Source organism: Micromys minutus (genome assembly GCF_963924665.1).
Source record: "Micromys minutus genome assembly, chromosome: 4".
NCBI lineage: Eukaryota > Metazoa > Chordata > Mammalia > Rodentia > Muridae > Micromys > Micromys minutus.
This window is the reverse complement of record NC_137973.1, coordinates 67,445,309-67,468,671: the sequence shown is the minus strand read 5'-3', so window position 1 is coordinate 67,468,671 and position 23,363 is coordinate 67,445,309. Positions and strand designations below refer to the sequence as shown.

The 23,363-nt window shown below is 45.4% G+C and overlaps 1 protein-coding gene across 1 annotated transcript; it reads right to left on the bottom strand.

The window, feature by feature from the left end:
• Nucleotides 1-1,583: 1,583 nt before the first annotated feature.
• Nucleotides 1,584-22,103, bottom strand: MANBA (mannosidase beta; the record flags this gene model as incomplete). Its single annotated transcript, XM_080916042.1, has 5 exons — nucleotides 1,584-1,670; nucleotides 3,589-3,759; nucleotides 4,467-4,572; nucleotides 6,021-6,115; nucleotides 21,927-22,103. The coding sequence occupies 5 exons, from the start codon at nucleotides 22,101-22,103 to the stop codon at nucleotides 1,584-1,586; spliced, it is 636 nt and encodes a 211-aa protein (XP_080772168.1).
• Nucleotides 22,104-23,363: the final 1,260 nt, after the last annotated feature.

Sequence of the window (23,363 nt, the reverse complement as noted above, 5' to 3'; positions counted from 1 at the left end):
ATTGCCTCTCACTGAAGTACTATTTCCTTCTCTCTGTGTTTATGTCGGAAGAAGATAAATATGTTTCTACTACAGAGAAAAGCAAAAGTGTGGCTCTCACCCCTCAGCATACAGAGACCAGCTCAGAAAGCCACAGCTAGTTAAAATACAGAGAACACCTGACCATAAGATCCCCGGTCACAGCGAGGCCATCCACAGCAAAGCTCCTGCACCTGAGGCCCAGGGACCATTAAGGAAGAGGTGGTGGCAAAATTGTAAGAGCCCGAAAATCTGCAAGTCTTCTAGGACCCTGTACCCACGAGACTTCGACATTGACAATATGGCTCCCTAAATAAGACCCGGACAATGAAAGACCAATCGGTGTGAGTGGGAATATTTCCACAGGGCCCCACCCCTAAGCTAAGGACAACAGCCTTCAGGTAACAGCAGAGAGAGAATTCACCTTCCCCAGGAAGAAGATCACTAATTGGTTAAAGGACACCTCGTGGTCAGCCCTGAAATCATGGACACAAAACAAAGTTAAACAGACTCAGCAGGTCAAGTCTATACATTTCTGCATTTTTATATGCACACATACAATAATAATCAAGGAAAAAGAAGCCATAGGTTTTTAAAGGAGTAAGGGAGGAACAGGGTAGGGATGGAGGGAGAAAACACAGGAGGGGGAAGTGATGTGGTTATATTTTAATTAAAATAAATATTAAGAAAAAGGAAGACAAACAACTGGAGCTGCTTCCTGGCACTTAGGTATCAGGTTTTCACATTTGAAATGAAACCCATCCTGAGGATCTTTATAGAACATCTGCAAACACATGAATTGGTTCAGATCTTCTGCTGACTAATTTTATGTCAACTTGACATAAGCTGTAGTCACCTGAAAGGAGGAAACCTCATTTGGCAAGGTGCCTCAATAAGATCAAGCTATACAGGCAAGAAAGTAGGGCATTTTCTTAATTAGTGATTATGTGGGAGAGCCCAGCTCATTGTGGGTGGTTCCATCCCTGGGCTGGTGGTCCTAGGTTCTATAAAAAAAAAAAAAAAGGCAAGTTAAGCAAGCCATGAGGAGCAAGCCAGTGAGCAGCACCCCTCCACCGCCTCTGCATCAGCTGCTGATTCCAGGTTCCCGTCCTGCTTCAGTTCCTGCCCTCACTGCTTTTGATGATGAACTGCTATATGGAACTGTGAGTGAAATAAACCCTTTCCTCTCCAAGATGCTTTAGATCATGATGTTTCATTGAAGCAATGGCAACCCTAAGTAAGAAAGTAGGCAGGGCGAGAACAAAATATTCAACATCCCAAGCTTGAAATCACTTCATTCACTCAGCCAGTGAGAATTTTCACAGACTCAGAAAGTGCCTTTGACAGCCTGTGACTCAGGCTGGGGTACATCAACACACAGCGCTTTAATGGCTCCTACTCATGATGCTCTCAGATGAGCAATCCTCAACGGTGGAGCGCTTGTCCTGAGTTCCACCCACAGGACAAAATAGCAAACAGCTTCTCCTGTAGGGAAGCCTCTTTCTTCCACCTTCAATTAGGGAAAGGAAGTAGAAGGGCTCTGTCAGAGAAAATGTGTGCAAATGTCAGGATGCAGCCTGCTTCAACAGGAGGAGGTGCGGCAAAGGCTGAACTAGGGGAGCTTTGGGCATTAGCCTACCGCTGGTGCAAAGCTTTTGAAAGATTAAAATGATAAACTTTGAAAAAATATAACTAGTCCTATCGGCCCCTACCTCAGTACATAGGGACTCAGAAGTCCCTGCTTCTGTTTTACATAAAGGTTTGCTATGGTCTTTTTTTTTTTTTTAATCCAAAGAGACCATACCAGCTGCTCCATGGGTAATTCATTACAAGAAAGAAAATGGAGTTTCGGGAAAGCCAGTTAGGTGACGAGGGCCAAGTGCCGTGCAAGAAGTGACTGGACCCAGATTCAAAGAACCAAGGTTGTCTTGGGAAATGGCAGGAACTAGAAAGTGGGACCCTGCTGGAGTCCCCAGATCACTGATGGCATGTCCTTGAGAGTACATCCTATCTCAGTCATTCCCCCTCGGTATACCTCTGCTTCCAGGACGCCATGATGTAAGCAGCTTTGTCCCCACGCACTCCCTTCTACCATGATGTTCCACCTCACCACAGGCCCAGAGCCAGGGAGCACGGACTGAACACCTTTGAAACTAAAAAAGAGATGCTCCCCCCCACCCCTACCCCACAATCTGTTCAACCCAACGTGTTGCCATGGTGATGAGAAGTGACTGACAAGATGGGAGGAGGGAAGTAGAAAAGATGGAGGCGGCCATTGTGCTGCGCAGAGAAGGAAGCAGAGACAAGAGAAGATGTACACTGATATGGAGAATATGGGAAGGTCAAACACTTGATGACAAAGAGTAGCATTTTCTTCTTAAAAACTAAATGTCTTCCAGAACTCTTAAAGCAGAGGCAGGGGGTAGATCTCTGTGAGTTCAAAGCCAGCCTGATCTACATGATGAGTTCTAGGCTAACCAGGGCTACATCTTGAGACACCATCTCAAAAAACAAAAACAGAAACCAACCAACCAACCAAACAAACAAACAAACAAACCTAAATGTTACAAACAATTATAATGCAATAATTACCCAATATGTTAAGTACTGTAGTATATGTTAAGTGCTGTAGAATAGAATAAAACCTCAAAGAAAATCATTTGTGGATTATGCCTTCTCATTCTGTTTTTAAGATCCTAGCAGTAAAATATGAGAACATCTCAGAATTTTTTTTTTCTTTTTTTTTTTTTAAGGGGGGTGGGGTGGGATGTTTCTCTGTGTAGCTATGTAGCTCTGGCTGTCCTGGAAATCACTCTGTGGACCAGGCTGGCCTCCAACTCATGTAGATCTACCTGCCTCTGCCTCCCCAGTACTAGAGCTAAAGTGTGCACCATCACACCCCAGTGAATAGATATTTCTATCAAACAGGTTGCTAGTCACAAGAATCACTACTAAGTTTTCACATCTGGTAACAACTCTGATAAATATAAATGTTAGAAAATAACTTATGGAGATGGGACTGTAAATTCAGTTGGAAGAGTTAGCTCAGGACTCGCCTAACATGCACAGGGCCTTGGGTTTCATCCTCAGGGCCTCATAAAACCAGGCATGATTGTGCGTACCTTACACTCACCACTCTGCAGAGAGGTGGGGGAGGGACTGGAAGTTGAAGGTCATCCTTGGCTACTTAGCAAGTTTGAAACCCACCAGAGCTAGAAGAGTCCCTGCCTGAAATAATAATATAATAATTTATATAGTCCTGTTATCAGCCAGCCCTGGTGATTCATGCTAGTAATCCCAAGACTTAGGAGGCTAAACCAGGAGATTGTCTCTCTTAACAACATAGTTCTAAGCCAACCTAGGATATAACATCAAGCTCTGTTATCCATTGTGTGTGTGTGTGTGTGTGTGTGTGTGTTGTGTGTGTATTAACCTAAATTCCAAAACATGCTTCAGGAAGAAAACCTAGAAGAATGAGGATCAGCCACAAAAATTCAGAACATCTTCTTTTCAAACCTAGTCTGACAGCCACAAAGCTGCAGCCCACCCACTTGGAAGAACATTCATTACCTTTCGGATGAAGTTGACATGGCATTCGCCCTTCTGCTCCACCGGGGGGCACTCTGGGGGTACCGGGTAGGCAGTGTGAGCTTTGCTCTGCTGCTCAGCATACTGCACTGCTGACTGGAAACGCAGCTCTAAGGAGTTCACGTCTTTGACCACACTGGTGACGTCAAAGCTCTGAAGAGGAAGAAGATTCACATCCATGAGGAAGACCTAGTCTTGTGTATAACATTTTAAAGAAAGGCAGACTACATGAAAGATAGCCAAATCCAGAGCTAGCCTCGTTAACAGAAGAAATCCCTCTGACAGAGAACTCGGTGGCACCTTTAATTACACCTCCAACCTCCTGACCAAGTGTGGGTTTCTAGGCTTCTCCTATTTTTACTAAGAGGAATATGGTCCTAGAGAACTATTTGGAACAGAAAGTATCTTCAGCCCTGCAACGTCTGCTGAGGCTGAGCTGCCTAAGACTCCTACACACCGCATAACAACCTGACCCACTGAAATGCACAGTGTGTATTTCAAAGTCATAAGTTATTTTTGTCTTCCAAAGGACACCCTTGAAACAGAAGGGAAATACCATTTCAGAACATATTTCCTTTTAAAAGTGTCTGTCACTTGTCATTTCCCATGAATTTGGATCACCAGACCACAGAGAAGTGAACAGCAGCGCTGAAGCTCTAATTTCCTTCCTCAAGGCCCACAGAACCATCCTGGGATTTGCACTGCCCCTAACACCCTTCAAATGGGGCACCTGAGAAGCCCAGTAATTTACCAGTGTTTCAAAGGCCTTGTATTTGACCCATGGCAAATTACACAACGACCCTTCCCTATTCACCTCAGGAGCATAAGGAGTCCTCTTGAATTTGGAGTCATGTACTCACGTATTCAGTGAACATGTTCTCTGTCCTCCCGATAGTGACATTATTGAGCAGGATTTCTGCAACTGTATCAACTCCGTCAAAAATCAACTTAACTTTCTGCCATTCACTAAGAGACAACAAAAGATTTTTAAAACGCAGTATATAAAACATTAGCTCATCTAAGTCTCTTTGTCATCGGTTAAGAATTAACAAAGTAAAGATTTCACAGGAAAATATACACCCTTAACTTTAAGGCCATCAAATTTCAGGAATATGGGTTTGGCATAACTGTGATTTCTTTGAGTGATCCAACTCACCTGTTCCTATGATGTGTCAGTCAAAGCTTTGCCATAAAATCAAGAGCGAAATTATAATTTCCAAATGAGTTGCTTCTCCCAATTATTTCAGAGTTCTTGGGCAACACAGAAGACATTTCTCAAAGCTATTGAATCCAAGACAACACATGAACCACCATCTAGTGTCAATGATGGAGAATTCTGTGCTCCGTACTCTGCTCAGTCTTACAAGGAACAACCTGGGAATTTGCAGTCTCTAATCTGGATGGCATTCAAGCCTAAAATACACAGGAAGCAAACAGAAACTTCCTGATCTATTGGACAAGGGCTAACAAAAGAGGTCATATAAAGACAATCATCTAAATTTAGTAAGAATGGTGACTTGTATACTTGCTTACATTCTTTTTCACCTAGAAATATTTTCTTATGGTAACAGAACATTACCAAAAGCAACACATGTGCTTTTCTTTATGGCCACATCATTAAGGTTAAGGTCATAGTTTTGTAATAGCAAAATTAACCTGTAACCAGCCCAAGGACCAGGTAACTTGCTGGGATGCTGGGAGTTGTAGTCCCTGTAATATAACAAAAGCCTCATGGAGAAGTATGGTGGACTATGGGTTTATCTTTACAAACCCCATGCAACATGTGTCTTAGGGCCATTCCGCTGGAAAGTTCCAGAGGTGGCCAAAGTTTTAATAAAGCTTGTTTCAAATTTGTCCCAAAATGGTGGAATTGGTTTTTCTCCAGAGAGTCTTAGGATTATTAACAAGATCGATGGTTGTATAGAACTAACAATACCGTAGATCTTGGGAATGTGCTTCAATGCCAAGTCTTTGGGCTTAGATCCTAGACCATTCTATACTCACAGACATAGACAGACAGACACACACATATACACACAGACAGACACACAGAGAATAACTTCACAAAAAATACTGCCCATCAATACATTCTCCTAGATACTGGGGAGGTCCAGGACATTTACATAAAATGGGATTTAGGTGACGTCAATAAAACCACTGGAGTAATTATTCCCAGAGACACAGAGCCATGACTAATGAGCAATGGCCCCGTCCTCACATATAAAACAAAACATAAATTACAGTCATTTCCATAATACAAGAGCTTAGTTTGATTTAACACTGATATACAACCTAAGCAGACATAAAACATAAAAGACATCTTGTCATAATACAGTATATATGCTCATAGTATATATAGTACAGTATATAGGTACATAGCATATATAATATAGTATATATAAACATATACACACCTGAGATTAAAGGGGATTTTAAAATTTGTACTGTAGGTCCAGTTATCTAAGGAAATCCATCTGTAGTTCAGGTCATTAAATCTGTAGTAAGGATCCTGTTGGTACAAGGTAAACATTATGGGAGATAGCTGAACATGCTAAAAATAAATTATTGAAATAGATAACAAGCAATGGCTATTGATCACAACAAATTAATGGGCCTAGGAAAGTCAGATCATTAACACTAAGGATGTGGGCTTGGACCAGGGGCTGCAGATACAGCCCAGTGTTGGGATGTGCAAGGCCCTGGGTGCAATGCGAGGATGTGGGAGAGAATGTTCAACAAGCTCTGTGGGATGAAAGAGCCCTACGGTACAAATAATACCCATTATCAGACAACGCATCAGGACGTCGATACCGCTCCTTTGTATTGATCACTGTTTATTATATATTTATTTCTATGTGTGGGTGTGCTCATGCACGCCCCACCGTGGGCTCCCTTCCCCCCAGAGTCATGGGCCATAGGCCCATATGGACAAAGGGGCAGAGTCATATGAACAGGGTTTTGGATGGCCTGAGAGTACAAAGGAACATGAAGTCATTCCAGGATCAGTTTCAGAGAGGCAGATCCACCTTATTAGGGGTGAATCGATGGCCAGGTAGTTTTGGGGAAGGGAGTAGGAATATCCAGGAAGGGCAAAGGTCACTGGCTGAAGGTTAAGCTACTGAGATATCTCATTAGCATAGGGAGGCATTCCGGGAATCTCAGGTGCGGGCTGAACCGGTTCTTATCTTCCAGAGAAAGGAAGCTGAACCTGTAATCTAAGACTACAGGACATTGCACAGATAGAGCTGGGGTGGGGGTGGGGCGTGATAAACTCCCCCTGGCAAGGTCAGAGAAGGAGAAGCCCTGCTGGTAAAGAGAGTCCATTTTGTGAGAGCTCAGAAGGCTATCTGGACGATGATGGTAGACTTCAACCTTAATTAGCAGGGCAACGCACCACAGCATGTAAGTGGGGGTCAGAGGACATCCTGGGAGAATCAGTTCTGCATTTCCATTGGGTGGGGTCTGAGGACTGAACTCAGCCCTCAGGCCTGTCAGCAAGCACCTTCACCCACGGAAGGGTCTCAGTGGCTCTGGCTGCCTCTTTTCAGCCAAACACAGAACCTCCCAAAGGTACTGGCAGTAAATAAAATCAGAAAGCACAAGTCTCCTTTCTCTCCCAGAGCCCAGTTCTAGCTCACTGCTGCCACTACCCCAGATCGCCTCCAGGGAGCAGCACCTCTCCTGTCCTCTACAGCCCAACGTTCTGCAAGACTCCCCTTCCTCGGAGCATTTCCAACCTACTTTTCACTCTGCTCTCTAAGCAAGCACCCACTAGAGGGGTTGAGTAGAGACCACAAAGGAAGTACACTCACTGCCAGACGTAAGACTCACCTTTCCTGTATTATCCGTGTTAGCAAACTGAGGCCTGTGTGGCAGCCAGCCAAGGGCCAAGCGCTGACAAAAGACTGACTAGGAGTTGTGGAGACGGAGGAGCAGGCAAAGGACTTGTTGCTAGCTAATGTATGAAGATCTCAGTCTGATCCCCCATCAACCCCATATAAGCTGACCGGAACAATGCCTAGAGGGAACCCCAGCAGGTAAGAGCACTTGTTAGATTTCCCCAGGACCAGGATTTGATTCCCAGCACTCAAAATGGTCGCTCCCAGTCATCTGTAACTCCATTCCCAAGGGATCCGATGGCCTCTTCTGGCCTCCCTGGGCACTGGGCACACACAAAACACTAATACAAATAAAATAAAACTTTAAGACCTAACAATATTTTGAGCCCAGCATTGCGGGTCTCTGCATGGGCTGCTGACCACATAACACAGTCAACCCTGACTATAAGACAAAGAAAAATGATGTATATAAATCTATTAGCTAAGTAATCAGTAGTAGTAGCACTATTTTTTTTTTTTTCTTTTTAAATCTCTTCCACTGGGGCTGAAGAGAAAACTCAGAAGTTAACAGTTTTGACTGCTCTCGCAGAGGACCCAAGTTTGGTTCCTAGCACCCATGTCGGGTGGCTCACAACCACTATAACTCCAGCTCCAGGAGACACAGCGCCCTCTTCTAGCCTCCCTAGGTTCCTGAAGCTGGTCAGTACACAAAAACTCACACAAACTTTGTCATATCTAGGAAGAAGGGATCCTAAATGAGAAAATCCCTCTATTAGAGCAGCCGTTAGGAAGGTCTGTGGGGTACTGTCTTGATTAATGATCAATGTGGGAGCGCCAGCCCACTGTGGGCGAAGCTATGCCTAGGAAGGTGGCCCTTCTTATATGAGAAGGCAGGCTTCAAGAGACGTGGGGAGCAAGCCAGTAAGTGGCATTCCTCCAACACGTCTGCTTCAGTTCCAGTCTTAGCTTGCCTAAGACTGACTAGTTTAAATCAACTTGACACAAGCTAGAATCACCTGAAAGGAGGGAAATTCCGCCAGGTGTGGTGCTGTACACCTTTAAGCAGAGTACTTGGGAAGCAGATGCAGGTGGATCTCTGTGAGTTTGAGGCTAGCCTGGTCTACATAGGTTCCAGGGAAGCCAGAGATGTGCAGTGAGACCCTGTCTTAAAAAATAAAGCAAACAAACAAAAAGAAAGGAGCCTCAATGGAGAAGACAGCTCTATATGACTAGGTTGTAAGGCATTTTCTTAATTAGTGGTTGTTAGGAGAGGGCCTAGCCCATTGTGGGTGGTAATGGGCCAGGGCTGTTGGTCCTGGGTTCTAGAAGAAAGCAGGCTGAGCAAGCCACGGTGAGCAAGTCAGTAGAGCAGCACCCCTCCAAGGCCTCTGCATCAGCCCCTGCCTCCAGGTTCCTGCCCCGTTTGAGTACCAGTCCTGACTTCCTCTGATGGTAAGCTGTAATGTAGAAGTGTAGCCAAAAAGGAAACTCTTTCTTCCCCAAGTTGCTTTGGTCATGGTGTTTTATCACAGTAATAGAAACCCTAAGATAGAGCTGGGTGTCATTTCCTCAGGGGCAGTAACTCCAAGAGTAGAAGAAAAAGCCAGTGTTGTCCACGGATGCACCGAAATGAGAGCTGAAAGTCATGTTTGACTGGCAGTGGGCATCTGGGCAGCTACCCATGAAGTTCCATAGAACTTCCATAGAGTTCCCACCCATGAAGAAACACCATAATGTCTCCAGGGCCGTACACAGCGGTCAAGATCCCAATCTGCAACACACAGCTCCTAAATAGGGTAGTTTAATAGGCTGCCTTGGGAGAAAGTAATGTGAGATTTAAAGCTATGAATCAGGTTTGTATTTTAAGTTGTGTTAAATGGAAACACTGTGTTAAAGGGTGTGTGGAAGTCCCAACCATCTCGCCTTTTTCTCTGCTTCTCTGGGACGCCCCCGTGAATAAACACAGAATAAATATTTAAGAACTCAGGCTAAAAGAGAAGCCTAATTATTAACTTGCCCAAATGTCTTCACTCAGCCATTTATAACTCCTCACTGTGGACTTGAACCAAGGTGGTTAAAAATATCATGAAAAAAAAAAATGCTAGCAAACTGTGAGAGCAGCTCAGCCAACCACTTCGGCATGCTGCAACCCAGGGCTAGCTGGCCAGCAGGGCTTGGGTCTCTTGTCTGTGTTCCCTGCAGGAAGTTTCCAAGGTAAGCTCAAGAAGGCAATCATTGTTGGGATTCTGTAAACCCCACCCCTCAATTACCTGGCAGTAGCCAGGTATGCTCTGCCCCAGTGACCTGACACTATGAAAGGGGCTGTTTGCTCCCTCCTCTCTCTCTTGGCCTCTCTTGCCTCCTGGCTCTCTTGCTCTCCCAACCCTACCCCTCCTCTTCCCTTTCCCTTCCCCCCCTCTCTCCACGTGCTCATGGCCGGCCTCCTCTACTCCTTCCTCCCTCCCTCCCTCCCTCCCTCCCTCTCTCTCTCTCTCTCTCTCTCTCTCTCTCTCTCTCTCTCTCTCTCTCTCTGCCTCTACCACCCTCTTAACTCTCCCATGACTTGAATATACTCTATTCTGTACTATACCATTCTGTGGCTGGTCCCTCAGGGGGAAGGGATTCCCAACATGGACCCCTCAGAGGCCTCTCCATGGGCCATATGGCCCCCACTCTCTTCATCCTTTCCCTAATATTGGTGCTGAAACCCGGGACGTCATCTTTTCACAACATTGGTGCCCCATGACTTTTCCTTTCAATGAGTTTTCCTTTCATTGGTGTCCCGTCATCTTTTCCTTACAATCATGATGTGTTTTCTCTACCCAGAGAGAATTTACAGGCTCATTTCTCCCACTTATGCATTTCCAACTTGTTTTCATTTAACTGATGGGGGAAGCAGGGCACCGTGCCTCAAGTGTGGAAGTCAGAGAAAGACACATAGGATTGAGCTAAGGTCATTAGCCTCAGCCAAACACACTTACCCGCTGAGCCATCTCGTCAGCCCTATTCCAACCTTTAAAAACAACAGCAACAAAACCAAAATATATATATATAAATAAATAAAATAAAACCCTACTAGTCTGGAAGGTTTACTGCACAGTAGGGAAGGTGGCAGAATTTAGTTACAAATGCAGTGGAACAGCTCTTGTCGCTCCGGCACTAGCAGATGTCCCACCAGGCCAAAATGTAGCTCTCTGAGGTGTTAGTGTCAAGACTTGAATGCCAAAATCTCCCACGCTTGAGCCAATTACTAAAACAAATGAAAAGTTGACCCAGGATGGCCTGAGAAGGCAGAGTCTCCTTCACCTTGTGTGGCAGTCCTGCTGTCTACAGCCTGGCTCTCTGGTGCCCACAGTTACCTAGCAAGCACTCTGTTCCAAGCTCTTCTTAAGACCTGAGGGTTGCTGAACACACATGGCAGAGAGTAGCTGAGTTTCTGGAAACAGCACACCAAGTGGAACAGACCTGGTCACAATATGGCCTGGCCCTGACTTTTGCGGTTTACAGAAAATGCTACACTGGCGTACTAGCTGGCAGAGAGACGGTGAAATGTTAGAAAGTTCCAAGCTTTGGAGGGATCTGGACAGAACACTCCGAAACTCAAGGAACACATCTTTTAGCATCCTTTCCCTGGGATGGACTCGGGTGGACACAAGTGGCCAAGATCACTTTTGGATGCAGAGGTATTTTAATCGTTTGGTATTGCAACATAATGTTGGAACCTACAGAGTTTGAATTCAAGAACTCTGCAACCAGATTGCAAATACATAAGTCACACAAAAATGCCTCCGTGTTTTAGGTAAAATGTTCTATTCTGTGCTAGGTCACACTCACAGTTATCCTGTGGCAAATGTAGCCCACGGACCATAGCCCCAGGAATGTCTAGATGTTCAGCAAAATTTATGAGAGGACAGAAGCCTCCAAAGCAATTCAGGCTATCGCCATTGCCCTTGGAAACCTACTATGATTAGATAAATAGGTAAGAGTCTATTTATTGGGGAGGAAGTATTTTGTATTGTTCTCAGGACAGGGTTTTTTGGGTAGCACTGGCTGTTTTGGAATTCTCCTGTAGACCAGGATGGCCTCAACCTCACAGAGCTCCAGATGCCTGAGTGCTGGGATTAAAGGCATGCACCACCGCACCTACCTAAGACCCCATTTCTCAAGAAATAAAAAACTTTATGTAGAACGTAAAGAAATTAATCTGAAGCTGACCTGAAATTTGTCTCCCTGCTGGCTAACTTTTCATAGTGCTGGGAGGTGCTGTTCAGGCTGCTGAGGGAGAGAAGACACCAATGGATACTACATACTACAGTGTCACTGTAATTTTAAAATCACAACAATCCTTTGCCCAAGACCTCGACCCTCACTCCCGGTTTAGCTCCCTCCCCCGACTTGGCCGTTCCACCCTTCTTAGCTCCAACAACAGCCAGAAACCTTCTTTCCTGGGAGCTGTGGTTACACTCCCAGCCCCTCCAGGCTTAGCTTCGCCAAGCCGCCATTAAAGACCCGGCTTCTATCTCTGCCCACCTTTGCTCCGCGGAGGAAAAATATTCAGACGGCTTTATTAATTTAGAACTTGTCAGGTAGTACAATTGAGAGGCGAAGATTCTCTTGCTTAACCTTATCAGCTGGTCTATATCAGCCAGTCTCCGCCAACCTCTAAGGTTAGCCGCTGGTGGCCTTGGCCACCACTTCTAGTGTCCCTAAGATCTTGCTTGACTACTGCTTTCTTCTCGTTCCAAAGCCTGGCCTAAGAGCCCCTCCCCACTGTTTACCCTGTGCCCAGCAATTGGCTCCTGCCTTTTTTACTGACCAAATCAAGAACCAATTAGGGGACCAGACCTTGCTATCAGCACCTCCCCCTACATCACAGAACCAGCTTACCAGCGATTTCATTATGGCTCACTGGTACAACAGTGGCATAACCGCTGTTAGGAACGCAACCAGCCACTTTCTGACTGGGTTCTGAGGTCTGCTCCACAAATGTCAATTAATGCCTGCCTGGTACTGAAAACCTGGTCAAAAACCCATGGCTGGAGAAGTCATACACACTTAAATTTGTACCACTCTTGACTTTGGTCCCAGAAGCCTCTATTTGCAATGGTCAGGAGTCAGCGCTAAGACTTCCGACTGGCTAAAGTGCTGAGCACAAGTGACTGTTGAGTGCTTAGTTCTAAATAGACATTTACATCAATCCCTGTCCCGGTTACTTCTTTATGTTGTGATAATATACCGGGAACATGGCACATCTATGTCTACTGCCACTTAGTTCACAATATGGAAGAGATTAAATCAGCCTAGATGTCACGCACCAGAGGACTGATAATGGAAACCGAATAGACATACACAATAGAATTTTGTTCAACTGTCAAGAAATAAAAAACAAAAAAAAAAAAAAAACCAAAGTTGCAGCCAAATGGATGGGACTGGAAAATGCTACATCAGGTAAGGAAAACCAGGCTCAGAAAACCAAACCCTGCAAGTTTCCTTTCATGTGCAGACCCTAGCGCCTACTATTTACATATGTGTATGTATTGGGAGGAAGTGCGTAGGAACTGGGAACCTGGGAAAGGGGCCCATGAGGGAAAAGAAGCTCTAGGGAAGGGATCAGAGAGTAAAGAATACATGTGATATATCATGGAGGAGGGAGGAGAAGGGGAGGAAGAAATGCCCAAGCTAAGCATGCTGGAACAAGCCACAGCAAACCTGTTAGTTTGTCTGCTAGTTAAACAAAACAATCAAACAATACTCAGCTGGTATAGGCTCCTGCTGTCTAGCCAGGCCACCTGAGTTCAACCGGACAGAACCCACAAGGCGGAAGCCGAATATTAACCCCCGCAGGTGCCCTCTGACCTCAGCACAGGCACCATGACGCCCACATGAAAACAAACACCTTTCACACAAAATAAGTGAGCAATTTAAAATGTTAATAAAGTAGGAAAAAACTTAAAAATACACATATAGAGTATGGACTTAACTCTCTCCTCACATCCACACCAAATGGACTCGTACATTAAAATAAAATAGTAAAGGGAAAATCACTTTTGGTTCTTAATAAGAGAATGTATAAAAAAATTTCAGAGGCTTAGATTTTATATATATATATATATATATATATATATATATATATATATATATATATATATATATATATATATTCTAAATGCTAATCAAGCACTTAATTCGGCTCCAGATTGGCTGACCTGCTCTGAGCCACATTAAAACTTTGAATCCTGCTTAACATGAGCAACAGTTTAGGGTCACCTTTTTCATGATCAATAGAGTCAGGCAAGCTGCTAAACAAGCCCTGGAGTCCTCAGGCTGATAGAGCCCAGACTTTAAGGTAGGGACTTTGTCTACAGAATCAAATATGCACTGCCGAGAATCCTAAAGAAACCTAAAGCCCAAAGGGCGGGGCTGCTAAAGTCTCACACTTCCGTGCCGGATGGGATCGTCAGCAACAGCAAGGGGAACTAGAAGACTCCGCCTGTGACCCTGCGGGTCAGGCCTTATTGTCATTACTACCATTCGCCAACTCAGAGGCCGAGGCCTAAAGTCAAACAGCTGTTAAGCAGTGGGACAGTGACTCACCCAGGAAAATCTGGCATGTTTATTCATGACCCAGAACGTAGGCCGTGCCACAGACACCGCTGCCAACCACAGCGTCAGTGTAAATCGAGAGCCATGAGATAACCACGCCATACACGTGTGCCTGAGTAAGTTATGTGTAACTCCTGTGGATCATACAGCATCAAGCCAGGTCTGCGGCGATCGCAGCACCTAGGAAGCTGAGGCGGGAAAATCACAGCCAAGTTCAAGGGCCAGCCTGAACCGCAGACTGAGATTCTACTTTAAAAAGAAAAAAAAAAAAAAAAAAGACAAAATCAAAATTGGTGTGGTGGTGCATGTCTATAATTCTGGCACCAGAAGCTAAAGCATGAGTAAAAGGCCAGGCATAGCTACATAATGAAACCAAGAGCAGCTTGGACTAGATAGCAAAACACAGAGAGAGAGGAAGAGGGAGGGGGACCTCGAAGCCACGCCCCCTCCTCCCTTTAGCCTCTGTCATACATGAGCACTTGCTCTGCCACACAAGACACATGGCACACCATGTGTCACCACGGGCCCAAAACAGCAAAGCCAAACTGAGACCTACAAAACCAGGAGCCAAACGAGCTTCCTTGTTTCCAAGGAGATTAGTTGAAGTATTTGTTACTGTGACCAAAAGCCAGTGGGTACATCGGGAAAGGGTAACCACAGAGAGATGTGTGGGCCCTGAAGCACACGGGTGTTCACTCAGCTATTAGGGTTTTAGAAAGCATAGCCCTTGGGGGCTGGAGAGATGGCTCAGTGGTTAAGAGCACTTGCTGCTCTTCCAAGGAACCGAGGTTTGGTTCCTGGCACCCACATTTGGCAGCTCACAATCACATGTAACTCCAGCTGCAGGGGATTCAATGTTCTCTTCTGGCTTCTGTTGGCACCACACACAGAGGTGGCACACACACAGACATTCTAAAAGATACTGAAGCCTGGCAGCGGTGGCTCACATCTTTAACGCCAGTGCTCAGGAGGCAGAGGAAGGTGGATCTCTATGTGTTTGAGTCTGATCTACAGAGTGAGTTCCAGGACAGCCAGGGCTACACAGAGACTCAAAGAAACACAAACAAACAAACTTAAAAAAAACCCACAAATACACGTGTGCATATACCCTTTCATGTGTCAACTACTCTGTAATAAATAATGTCGACGGGATGCTAAGCTAATGTAAACCACATGAAGGTACTGACAAGGTCTATTCGGAAAGTTCCATGTTCTCCAAAGTTCAGTGACTCCGTTGTCAACTGTCATCTTTACCTATAGTCCTTACCTCGGGACCTCTACTTACTTTTCCCCAAGGTGCATGGGTACAGCCCATGGGTCAATCTGAACACACCTTCTCTATAATCCTTCTCTTTGTAAACACTGCTTCCATTGACCACAGAAAAGGCAACTTCGATTCAAAGAGAACTGCTATTTTTTTTCTGACCAAAGTGAGTTCAATTTAACAGGGAAAACACCACAAGCATTTTCTCAGCCCACCACTATATGCCCAGGATTCTTCTTCAGGGGACTACAGGACACATGAATGTAAGGGCTTAGACCGCTGACTGTTGGACAGCAGTGAATTCTGATGTTGGTGCCCGTAAAGGGTTTGAAAGGGTCAGACTTGGGCTGTGCTGGGCCCCTGAAGACCTCCAGAGGCCACTGCTGCTTCTGAGGTCAGGGATATAAAGCCACCGGGTGGGAGACGCAGTGGGCTGATCAGTGTCTAACAGTCTGACTCCTGGCTTTACCAGACTGCCTGTGGAAAGGAGGAGACTCAATGGATAAAGACACTTCCCATTGGGACTGATACCCTGTGCTCAGTCCTCAGGACCTACATGATGGAAGGAGAGAAGTGACTTTTCCAAGCTGTCATCTGACTTCCATAGGTGCCCCATGATACATCACCCACAACGCTGCAATATATTAGCATGTAATATACTTTCTTAGAAAGAAATCACCTGTGTAGGTCTGTTTGTCCACCGCACCTCCCCCCAAAGAAAACTTCCTGCCACTTCCATGCCCCCATCTCGATCCGGGATGGAGAAGGTAATTGTTTCTCAGGATCACAAAGACTCAGAAGGTAAAACTTCTCGGAGCTGTGCTCATCCCAAAGTGAGCATCCGGTCATGACAGCTAGCATTTCTATGAAACGCTTTCTAAGATTTGTCAACGTACAGGTTAGTATAAAATAATGGTCACAGGATGTTATCATTTGTGGGAGGGATAGACAGACGCGTCTACATAAGGATTCACAAGAAATTGTTAGTTGTAGCCGCTTCTGAAGAAAGAAAGTAATGATTAGGAGACAGGCAAAAAAGACTGGCTCAGTGGACAAAGGTGCTAGCTCTCCTAGCCAGAAAGATCAGTTCCCTCCTAGAACTCAGAGAACCAAACCCACTGAGCTCACCAGCCCCATCGGTCTTTATTTAGATACAAATTAGGAAAAGTTCCTCTACTCCCTTACGGCTAGGGGTTAGATGGAGACTCCACACAGGCACCTCAGACAGCTGTGAGACAGCCAAGGTTGGTCACCGAGCCTCTCTGTAAAGACAGTTCTGTTTGGCCACCGGCTTGGGTAGAAATGACTGGTATCTTCTCAGGCTCCTCTTGGTCTCCCGTGGCTCAGATCCAGTCTGTAAACAAAGCCAACTGCTTCTCCATGTAGTATGCACACCCACAGCCATTGAGGCCAGGTGCTCTGACACACACCGGGAATCCCGGCACTTGGGAGCCAAAATCAAGAGGCTCACCTGGGCTGCGGAGTGAAACCCTGCTTGGAAAAACAAAACAGGAAGGGCCAGCAAGGAAGGTGACTCAGTGAGCAAAGGTCCTGGCTGCTGAGCCAGACCACGAGAGCTTAATCCCTGGGATCCATGTTGGAAGGAGAAGACCCATTTCTACGCCTGGTTCTCTGACCTCCACACGTGTACCTTTTGTAAGTTTGCAGATACACACATACACTGCAAAAAGAAACATGGAAAAAACAAACCACAAAACTACTCTCTTCATTTCCTTGCTCCGATAGAGGAATCTCCAGGCCCCAAGAGCATAGCGGACTCTGGGCTTCCAACATGCACAGCAATCTGGAGACTGAGCTTTTATACGGTAAAACCACGCTGGAGACCTGTTGGGAGAATTGTCTTCTATAGGGTCTTATTGCTGTGAAGAGACACTATGACCAAGGCAACTCTTATAAAGGCCAACATTTCATTGAGGCTGCCTTACATGTTCAGAGGTTTAGGCCATTGTCACGGCAGGTAGCATGGTGGCACACAGGCAGACATGGTGCTGGAGAAGGAGCTGAGAGCTCTACACCTTACACTCCAGGCAGCAGGAGACAGTGTGCCACACTGGCCATAGCTTGAGCATATAAGACAGCCTCCACAATGGCACACTTCCTCCAACAAAGCCACCTGTCCTCATAATGCCACTGCGTATGGCCAAGCCTTCAAACACATGAATCTGTGGGAGCCATTTCTACTCAACCCACGACAAGAACCATGCTTCTCCAAGCCAAAACTCTCAACAGTATCTCATCGTGTGTAGAATAAAGATCAACCGTTCATTTGTTCTTATGCCTTGATTGACCTTTGAACTCAACTTCCTCCGCCGCTCACAGCCTCCGGGTCCTCTGTCTTGCTTACTGTTAGTGGGACGACCTATGAGGAACGTCAGAATTTCTTCCGGCCCACGTCTGCCCTTCTCTCTACCTGATAAAAAATGTGTATTTCCTTTACCGTGGAAGAGCTCTCTGATAAGAAAAATCCATATTAAAATGGCTTCAAAAAAAAAAAAAAAAAGTAATCTTTCCAACCTTCTCTTCCTTTTATCTGCTGATTTTTTTCTTCAGTGTACCCCGTGCATTGTAATTTATTAACTTGGTAGCTGACTACAAACTCTCTAGAATGTTCAGTGGAGCAAAACTTCCTTTCTTTACTGCTGGATTTCAAGCACTTAGAACATAGCCTGTTACAGTCAGAGGAACCAACTAAACACAGAGTAATTAATTAGGTAAATGGATAACCAAATAAATGGCTTGCTCAGGATAGGTTTCAAGTTCATATCTAGCCCAGTGTCTGTGACAAACAATAAAATGTTTCTCAAAGTCAGCACTGCAGGGGGCACCATTATAACAACACAGCCTAACTTGGTGATGGAGTCTTCCCTGAGGAACCAATCATCCCTCTTCTACTGAACTACCTACCACCAAGGACTCCAACCCACTTTATCTGAACTTAGCTCTTCTAAGAATCTATGAGGAGGTTGCAAGGCCTTCTCAACTATTCCACAAAGAAACATTCAGTAGTTTTTGGTAGTCACTTCACAACCCAAGCAAATGTCCTCAGTCAGAAGTAAAGCTTTTTTTTTTTTTTTTTAAATGTAGCCCGATAGCACAGGACAATAATCTGATTTGCTCAAGTTACGATTTCCTGTTGGCTTAACTCAATTAGTACAAGGCAAAATGAGACTCTGCAGATGAAAGTAAGTTGTAGCCTGTCACATGTACATGGCTTTGACATTATATGTTTGATGGTTCGCACACAAAGAATGAGGTTTCATTCTGACTTTTCTTCCAAACGCTTCGTTTTAGTTGTTTCTTTTCCCCTCCTCCCCTCCCCATCTTTCTTCCTCTTTGGCTCTGTTCCTCCTCCTTCCCCATCTCCCTTCCTCCCCCAAGCTCCCTCCCCATCTCCCTTCCCCTTTCTTCCCATGTGACCTCTCACTTTTAGTCACCCCTTTCTAATTTCATGTCACATGTCATCTTTTACTTTCTTTGTGTAGTTTATTGATTAAGAATATACTAGTTAAGTTTTAGATAAATTTACCTAAAAAACATACTATAATTTATTATAATTCATTGACATTGATAACAATGTAAATTCATTGTAAGTTATGACACTTACTTTCTTTCTGATATATGGGATAAAAAAGAAAAAACAAAAACAAAAAAAAAAAAAAAAAGAAACAAAGACAGATAGTGAATTCCAGATCATAAATTTTACACAATCCTAGTTTGACTACTATAGCATCAAAGGAGATCATAAATGTCATCCCAACCGTCATTGTGTGTGTGTAGGTGTATGTATAGATGGGGGTGTAGTCCAGTAGTAGGGAACTTGCCGGGCATGCATAATAAAGCTCTAGGTTCAATGGAGAAAGAAAGAGAGAGGGAGGACACAAACTCTTGCCAATACACACATACATACACACACACACATACACACACACACTCATGATTTCTGAGCTAGAGTTCAACATGGTAGTACAGGCCTATAATCCAGGGTACTTAAGAAGCCAAATCAAGAGGATAACAAACTACAGGTCATCTTGGGCTACCCCGTTACCCCCATGGATTCAGGACCAGCCTGGGCAACTTTATGAGACATTGCCTTAAGTTTACAAAGAAAGAAAGGAAGGAAGGAAAAAGGAAGGGAGGAAGAAGAAAGAGGTGTGATGGTCAGAATATCCTAATTTTATCAAATAGTGCAGACCCTAGACTATGGAGGCAAGGTCTAGGTTAGAATCTCCACTCTGAGCAAGCAGTGGTGGTTTACCCCATTAATACCAGCACACCGGAGGCAGAAGCAGGCAGATCTCTGAGGTCTGAGACCAGCTTGATATACCGAGTGACTTCCAGGACAGCCAGAACAAAAGAGAGAAACCTTGTCACAAAAAAAAAAAAAAGCAAACAATTTCATGTGTCAGCTGACTGCCATTGTATGATACTAGCCATGTTCTCTAATGCTCCCAGAAAGGAATCTCGAACTCACTCATATCTTAGCTGCTGAGAGCTTTGGGTGCCGCTTCTAGGAATGTGGTATTTCTCTGGGCGTGGGCCGGGAAGGAGGCTCACAGAACACTAGAAACAGAGAGCATGGAGTTTTTTTTTCCGCTTTACTTATTACTTCGTGTGACCCTTTTGCTCACTATGCTTGATCACTCTCTCGTGGGATCTCGTTTGCTACTTCGCCTGATTAACTCGCCTTTGATCTAAGAACTGACCATGTGTTTTAGATGTACCTAGAATGATATAAAGGCAGGTGAGAGAAAATTAAAGCTGCTTCAGCCTCCGTACTGGTGGAGTCATAATTTTGTCTCATTGGGTTTTTTGTTGTTGTTGTTGTTGTTGTTGTTGTTGTTGTTTTTGTTTTAATCCTCCCTCGAGACCCAGTTGACTGACTGAGCTGGCTTGGTCACTTAGCAAGCTTTAACAATTCTGCAGGCAGGGTCCTGGAGACATGGTTCAGCTGGAAAGTGTTTGTCCCACAAGGAGGACCTGAGTTCAGAGCCTGTCTGTAATCCTGGCAATGGGCGAGTAGAGACTGTAGCTAACTAGTCTAGGCAGTCACTGAGCTCCAGGTTCAGTGAGAGTCCTTGCCTCAATAAATAAGGTAAATATGACTGATGGCAGTCAGCATCAGCCTCTGGACAACACACACACAAACACACAGACACACACACACACACACACACACACACACACACACAAACACACACATACTCCACAGCTATGCAGGCTTACTATGCAAGTCAGTATAGAGGTTCCTCAAACCACTAAAACCAGTGACACTGGACCTGAATTAGTGGCTCAAGCCTATTTAATCCAAGCACCCAGAAAGCAGAGACAGGTGGATCTCTGTGAAGTCGGAAGCCTGCCTGCCGGGGCTACACAGAGAAACCCAGTCTTGAAAAAACAAGCAAAACAAAGAAACAAAACAACCCCCCCCAAAAAAATTATCTCAGAAACAGTAACAATAAAAAACCACTAGGAATAAATGTACTCTGTAATCCAGCTGCACCAGTCCTGCATATACCTGAAGGGTCCCAGGGCAGCATCGCAGTGTCGTGCAGAAATGTCTACAGTCACTTGGTTGCTCATGATCGCCACGTGATGGGATCAGCCCAGGTACCCATTTACAGTCAAATGGACAAAGAAAATGTCACACACACACACACACACACAGTCCATAGGAAAACTGTAGTTAGGCTGTACATAGTGGTCTACACTTGTATCTCCAGCACGTGGGAGGAGGGGGCTGGATGATTAGGAGTTCAAGGCCAGCCTGAACTACATGAGACCCTGTCTAAAAGAGCCAGTAAAAAGAAGGTAAGAACAACAAAGACAATACTCAGGAAGAAAACAAGATATGGCATGTTTCCACTCATGCTGACACCAGATGTAACTATATGTATGCATGAGTGTATGTATCTAGGACACCATAAATGAAAGAAACTACTTGTATGAGGGAGGGATCATGTGTGGCAAGACACAGTAACAAGTGCATGTGAGCAGAGGTCATGGTGCATTCACATGAAACTGTCATAAGGAAACCTACTAACTGTTGGATAGCAGACTCCCATTTAAGAAATGTCAGCGCGTAATTTAGGCTTTAGGACTGGGGTGTAGTTTGGTGTGACAATGTGTGCTTAGCATGCTCATGGCTCTGGGTTTCATTCACACACACACACACACACACACAGCTCCCCAACTATTTAGGCTTTTCATTAGCATCAACGACTAAACTTTACTAATGCCCTCCCCAATCCCATGTGTTTATTTCAAACCTGACTCCCGAGGCTTCAAAGCAAACCCGAGACACCACAGTCGACGAACTTTGATTAACGAAGAACTCCTGCAAGCACCCAGATGATTGCAACAGTAACCCTGTCCTTCTGGAATGCTTGAGCGGAGAATCACCACAGTAAGTAGACAGCAGACATGCTGTTTGTTTCATATAGGCAACTTCCGTCTCCCAGAGTCGCTGATAACCCAGCGAGAGAGGGTCAGTGTCTACAACTGGCCTGAACCCCCACAGCCAGGCCAGTTCCCCAACTGCCCACAGTAGCACAGACTGACCTGGACCCTCACGGAGGGGTGGCTGTGCGCCTTACCTGGATCAGCCCGCGCTGCAGCAGGGCGCTGTGCACACAGCCCGGGACAGTGGCCGGTAGCTCCAGGGAACCATTCCCGTTGCTCACCCGCCAGTTCCCTCTCAGGCTATAGCTGGGTCCTGCCACCACACAGCCTGCTCGGTACAATGCCAACAAAAAGAGCAGGTGGAGATGCATGCTGACCGCTCGCAGCAGGGACCCGGCAGTGTCGCCCGAGCCTTGTCAAGGCCTGGCCACTCTAGTTCCCGCCCCGTGCCCGGACCCGCCCCCAGGTCAGCAGAGCGCTTCCTGAAGCCCCGCAGGGAGGAACTGCAGACCGGACCAACCACTCGGGTGCAAGCACCGCCCAGGGTCAGGGTCTCTGCGACCTGTGAGCTGGGCTCCTCGCTCCAGCTTCACCCTGTAAGTGGGACTCGCATTCTAATGGTGCAAAGCGAAAGAAAAGTCTGGGAAAAGGTTGTGACCATCTGGGGGACCACAGGTGCGCGTCCACAATAGTGTGCAGGCTCTGTCCCGGGGAGAGTTCCCGCCACACCTGGCCAGCAGATTGCATTTGGTCCCAGGCAACAGGGACCTGCTGAGATTAAGCAGTGCTAACTATAGGGTGGCTTCAACCGATGACTGAGTGTTGTGCTCCCTGTTAGCGGTGGCTACACCATGCCCTAAGTGAGTCTGGAATCCTCTCCTTTACTGTTGTGGGATTAGGCAAGCAACAGAAATACCATTCCCTGAATTTAAAAAGATACAGACACTTATTTCTGAGACAGAGATGCAAGCTGGATTCTTCTTCTTCCTCTTCTTCTTTTTCTTCTTCTCTTTTTTTTTTTATTAGATACTCTGTATTTACATTTGAGATGTTATCCCTTTACCCCACCCTGCTCCCATCCCCCCTCCTCCTCCACTTGTCTTCACAAAGGTGCACACCCTTCTGATCCCCTTCTCCACCCCATTGCCTTGGCATTCCCCTGCATTGGGAAAACATGCCCTCCCTGGAACAAAAGCCTTTTGTCACATTGATGCCAGACACTGCTATCTTCAGCTACATAAGAAACTGGATCAATAGGTCCCATTACCCAACTGGGAAAGTCAGGGGGACCCAGAAGCAAGGACAGTTACAGAAAAGCAATGGATTAGAAAAAGAAACGATTAACTCTCTTCTCAGCTGGATTGTCGGGAAGAGAAATATCTAGTCTTTGTGAGACTAAAATTTTAAGCAGAACTGGACTAGACTTTTAAAATCCCTAAAGTGTTCTAGCTAGGTAGTTTTGTTTGTCACCTTCACACAAGCCAGGGACATCTGGAAAGAAGAACCTCGATTGGGAAAATGCTCACATCCCATCGGCCTGTGAGCAGGCCTGTGAGCAGTTTCTTAACAATTAACGTGGTGAAGGCTGGGTCACCGAACTGTGCCGGCCCTGGAAAGGTGGGCCTGGATTT